This window comes from Limulus polyphemus, unplaced genomic scaffold (assembly GCF_000517525.1).
Source record: "Limulus polyphemus unplaced genomic scaffold, Limulus_polyphemus-2.1.2 Scaffold754, whole genome shotgun sequence".
In the NCBI taxonomy this organism is placed as follows: Eukaryota; Metazoa; Arthropoda; class Merostomata; order Xiphosura; family Limulidae; genus Limulus; species Limulus polyphemus.
The window spans coordinates 402,769-408,026 of record NW_013666364.1 but is presented as its reverse complement, the minus strand read 5'-3'; the positions used below and the strand labels follow the sequence as shown (position 1 = coordinate 408,026).

At 37.4% G+C, this 5,258-nt stretch overlaps 1 protein-coding gene across 1 annotated transcript in view; it reads right to left on the bottom strand.

Annotated features, from left to right (window-relative positions):
• The window catches only part of LOC106460335, a 53,344-nt gene that overhangs the window by 9,747 nt on the left and 38,339 nt on the right, over nucleotides 1–5,258 (bottom strand). Inside the window, exons 6-8 of the mRNA XM_013920027.2 lie at nucleotides 2,918–2,971; nucleotides 2,228–2,284; nucleotides 1,167–1,322 (exon numbers count right to left, since the gene is read on the bottom strand). Of these exons, the coding sequence (XP_013775481.1) occupies nucleotides 1,167–1,322; nucleotides 2,228–2,284; nucleotides 2,918–2,971 (267 nt within the window). The remainder of the gene's footprint in view (nucleotides 1–1,166; nucleotides 1,323–2,227; nucleotides 2,285–2,917; nucleotides 2,972–5,258) is intronic.

Genomic DNA, 5,258 nt, shown 5'->3' with positions numbered 1-5,258 from the left:
AGAAAAAGTGTTATTAATTAGAGCTACATTCAAAAAGTTCAGATTAAATTTACTTTTAGAAAAAGGCCCGGCATGGCCAGGTGGTTAAGGCACTCGTCTCCCAATCTGAGGGTCGCGGGTTCGAATCCCTCTCCCACCAAAACATGCTCGCCCTTTCAGCCGTGGGGGCGTTATAATGTGACGGTCAATCCCACTATTCGTTGGTAAAAGAGTAGCCCAAGAGTTGGCGGTGGGTGGTGATGACTAGCTGCCTTCCCTCTAGTCTTACACTGCTAAATTAGGGACGGCTAGCACAGATAGCCCTCGTGTAGCTTTGCGCGAAATTCAAAACAAACAAGTATATGGTGTCTATTATCAGCGAAATATACTTTGATCTAGTTTCTATTTTATTTTGTTTCCCGTGGAGTTCCGTATAGGCCTAATTTATGTGTAAACAATATTAAATTGGAACAGATTTATTTCGAATGACTTGTTAGCTTAAATAATGATTTTGAAAGAATAATTCTTTACGAATTAAAATGTTTTTTCTTCTTTTCCAAAAAGCATGACCAGGTGGTTAAGGCACTCGACTCCCAATCTGAGGGTCGCGGGTTCGAATCCCTCTCCCACCAAAACATGCTCGCCCTTTCAGCCGTGGGGGCGTTATAATGTGACGGTCAATCCCACTATTCGTTGGTAAAAGAGTAGCCCAAGAGTTGGCGGTGGGTGGTGATGACTAGCTGCCTTCCCTCTAATCTTACACTGCTAAATTAGGGACGGCTAACGCAGATAGCCCTCGTGTAGCTTTGCGCGAAATTCAAAAACAAACAAACAAACAAATCTTTTCCAAAAAATGGAGTGTTAGTTTAATCGCCATTCTTCCTCTTTAAGAAAGAAACAAAACAGATTCTGAAAATTCTGTGATACCTACTATAATTACGACTGTGCTATTTTGTCAGTTATCTTAAGAAAATTTCCTTGCAATAATTAGTTAAGGTACGTTTGTTTGTTTTAGAGCATTGAGCTATCTGCTGTGTCCACTGTTGGGAATCGAACTTCGAATTTTAGCATTGTAAGTCCGTAAACTTACCGCTGTCCCACCGGAAAACAAGTGCGTAAGGAAATTTGCTTAAAAAATTGGGGAAAAATGTACCAAAGTGAGAGACTGACGAATTTACGATACTCACAATACCAAGATCCTATTAAAATTGGGCTACTGTCTTCTCTTCTCCATGTCATGATGGGCTTAGGTTCACCGTAGGCTGTACATTTCAGACGTATATGTTCGCCCTCTTCCACCACCAGGGTTGTCTGCTGTTCTGTGTCTACCATTGCAGGAGGAACTGAGAGTAATAAGTTTTAGATTAACTGAAGTTATTAACACCTCTTATGATCAATAGAACATAAAACTGTTAACATACACATTCTGACATTGACCATCAGTTTAAATACTGGTATTGAAATATTAGCCTTTATTCTAATCTTAGACTCTAACGTGTATTCTACTATTGATTACTTCATACTTCTAACAATTACAATGCTGTTGCTTCCGGCTGTTAACACACAGTAAAGGAAATAATTAAGGAAACGGTGAAGAAAAGGGGATAAAAAGCAAACCTTAGCAACACAGATGTGGACTGACTCAAGAACAGTATGATACACATTAGCACGAAGTGGTCTCATTGAACCCAAAAAAAAAAAACCCATTGAAAAGAGAGGTGGAAACCAAAAGGGTGAAATGGACAGTTACTACTAACTAAGCCTATCCTTCTACCAGTAACAGGGCTGTGACTTCAGTTGCAGTCGCTAACATAGAGTAATTTTAATAACCATGGAAACCGTGAGGAGAAAGAGTATATGTACCACGGGAATGCCCTAACTTTGTAGTTCTAACACTATTTTGTAAACTGTTACCAACAACTTACCTAGAATTATTGTCAGCCATTAATCCATAAACTACTGTTAACCGTTAGTCTAAACGCCGCTATAACCTACCGATCTATAAAATACTATCTATTACTAACCTATGTTCTAATAGATAGAGGCGAGTCGGTGTATTTTAATATTTATGTATCGTTTTGGGAAATTTTGTAACCACACCATTGACAAATACAAAATATAATCTATTTCTGCCGAGTATCGTAAATTATGTATGTATATATGATAATATCAGCATGTATACAAGATAAAATTATTTATGTATATAAGATAAGATAATATGATATCTATTTTATACATATGAACCTACTTAGTAGTTTTGTGTCTGTAGTTCCATTGATTTTCCAAGCCTTTATTCCTGGTATACCTGAGATTGTAGAAGAAAAAGACCATGTTTCCATCAACAGTTAAACAAAATTTATACTCGCCGAGATAAATCTATAGACCACATTGATCCAAAGTAATATCGATAACTTTTGAAGTTAAAGATAATTTGATCAATAAAATAAATGAGCTTACTGGGTATTACCGGAGTTCCGGAAGCTCTGAAGTTAAAGATGATTTGATCAACAAAATAAATTAGCTTACCGGGTATTCCCAGAGTTCGAGACACTCTGAAGTTAAAGATAATTTGATCAATAAAATAAATTAACTGACCGGGTATTCCCTGAGTTCGAGACGCTCTGAAGTTAAAGATAATTTGATCAAGAAAATAAATTAGCTTACCGGGTATTCCCAGAGTTCGAGACGCTCTGAAGTTAAAGATAATTTGATCAAGAAAATAAATTAGCTTACCGGGTATTCCCAGAGTTCCAGACGCTGTGAAGTTAAAGACAACTTGATCAATAAAATAAATTAACTTACCGGTATTCCCTGAGTTCGAGACGCTCCGAAGTTAAAGATAATTTGATCAATAAAATAAATTAGCTTACCGGGTATTCCCGGAGTTCCAGACACTCTGAAGTTAAAGATAATTTGATCAAAAAATAAATTAGCTTACCGGGTATTCCCGGAGTTCCAGACGCTCCCTTTCGTCCTCGTGGTCCAGGTAACCCTAGAAAAATATTTAACATCTATTATACTTTATTGAAAAGTTTAATTTGTTAAATTAACTACATCGTTAAAGTATATATATATATATATAAAGTATTAATATTTGACAAGATTTGAAGGAAAAATTAGTCCTAAGTCAAACTTAACAGTTTCTGGCGTATAGCACCTAATATTATCATCAAGGATTATTTAAACAGTGGGTTGTTCACAATACTGTCCGAGTAAATGCGATTTTGTTGTGCTCATTTCAAAACATTCTAGTGAGCGATCTTTGTGAGTTACATACACACACCTGTCATCGAGAGTACAATCTAATAATCCTGTTGGTAATAGCCAAATGTTCAGTTTATCTGATAATCGTCAAACCTACTAGCTCTATTGGTGATAATCAAAACCCATTAGCCCTTTTAGTAATCGTTAAGTCTGCCATTTCTATGGGCAGCCAGTAAGCATTCAATTCCTGCTTGTGATTGCAATATCTCTTATCGTCAAACATCCTCTTCCTGTGGATGATAGGCAAGCGTACCGTTAGCAACAGAGAAGTCTAACAGCTATGTTCATAATCGTCACATGCACTGGCTTTGTTAGTAGCTGTTTACAACAAACAGCAAACTCTGTTAGTGATCGGAAACGTGTTATCTATTACATGTAACGTTTCTGTTGTTTATGGTGTTTTATTTACAGGCATTGTCACTTGTCTCTAGACCATCAGTATCGTGCAAGATTTTTATACCAGTCGAACCTTTTCTGAGTGAAAAATAATTTATCGTATTTATAGAACACGCGGAAGAAACTTCGTTTTATAACGTTCTGCTGTAATGTCTTTCTTTGGGTGTATATGATTAACATAAAACCAGGAACGTTTTGTAATAAAGTTTGTTTTATGTCATGAGCACACCAGATCATTTTTTGAATATCAGGACAGTTGAGTCAAGCATGGTCTATCCATGTAGAGATAAGTTTTAGATAATGATTAGACAGTGGACACACACACATATGGACTGGTTTCAGAACAGGTGAATTAACAAGGTCTATCCCCGTAGAGTTAATTGGGGTAATGATGAGACGATCAACCATAGACAATGTAGACAAAACATATGGATAGTTTCAGAACAGATGAGATAGGCAAGGCTTGACCATGTAGAGATAAGCTTGGAGTAATGATGAGACGATCAACCATAGACAATGTAGACACACACACATATGTATTAGTTTCAGAACAGGTGAGATAACCAAGGTCTATCCATGTAGAGATAAGATTTAGGTAATGATGAGACAGTGGACACATACACATGGACTGGTTTCAGAACAGGTGAATTAACAAGGTCTATCCCCGTAGAGTTAATTGGGGTAATGATGAGACGATCAACCATAGACAATGTAGACACACACACATATGGATAGTTTCAGAACAGGTGAGATAGGCAAGGCTTGAACATGTAGAGATAAGCTTGGGGTAATGATGAGACGATCAACCATAGACAATGTAGACACACACACATATGGATAGTTTCAGAACAGGTGAGATAGGCAAGGCTTGACCATGGAGGGATAAGATTGGGATAATGAAGAGAAACATCAACAGATGACATAGAGAGACATTATTGGTTACAACTAATACAGACAGAAGACGACCAACTAAACAAAAAGTTACTAATTAGGAAATTAACAACGAGTAGTGTAAAGGTGTTTATCATGGATTTCCGTCAGGTGAAAACAGCCAAGAACTGCCCCCGTTAAAACTGGACAAGAAATACTACAGTTTGTACTTGCTACAAAGTATGACTTTTCATTCTCTCCTACAGAAGAGATACGATATGAATAAACATATATTTAACTTGTATAACGTTTGACCTTAATGTGTCTGAAATGAGGGAAATACTAACACGTATAATTTCGAAAATGAAATTGTCATTAGTTGGAATGAGAAAAAATATGTGATTTAAAATCATATGAGAGGCTGCTGCCATTCAAAATAAACTCATTTAGTTGCACTAGTAACACGAAGTAAAAAAAATCGGTTACATCTTCTCCGCAACTGTCCCGAGACTGTAGCATCTTCTCCGCAACTGTCCCGAAACTGTTACATCTTCTCCGCAACTGTCCCGAGACTGTTACATCTTCTCCGCAACTGTCCCGAAACTGTTACATCTTCTCCGCAACTGTCCCGAGACTGTAGCATCTTCTCCGCAACTGTCCCGAGACTGTTACATCTTCTCAGCAACTGTCCCGAGACTGTTACATCTTCTCCCTATGTCCGAGACTGCTACATCTTACTCCGCTAACCT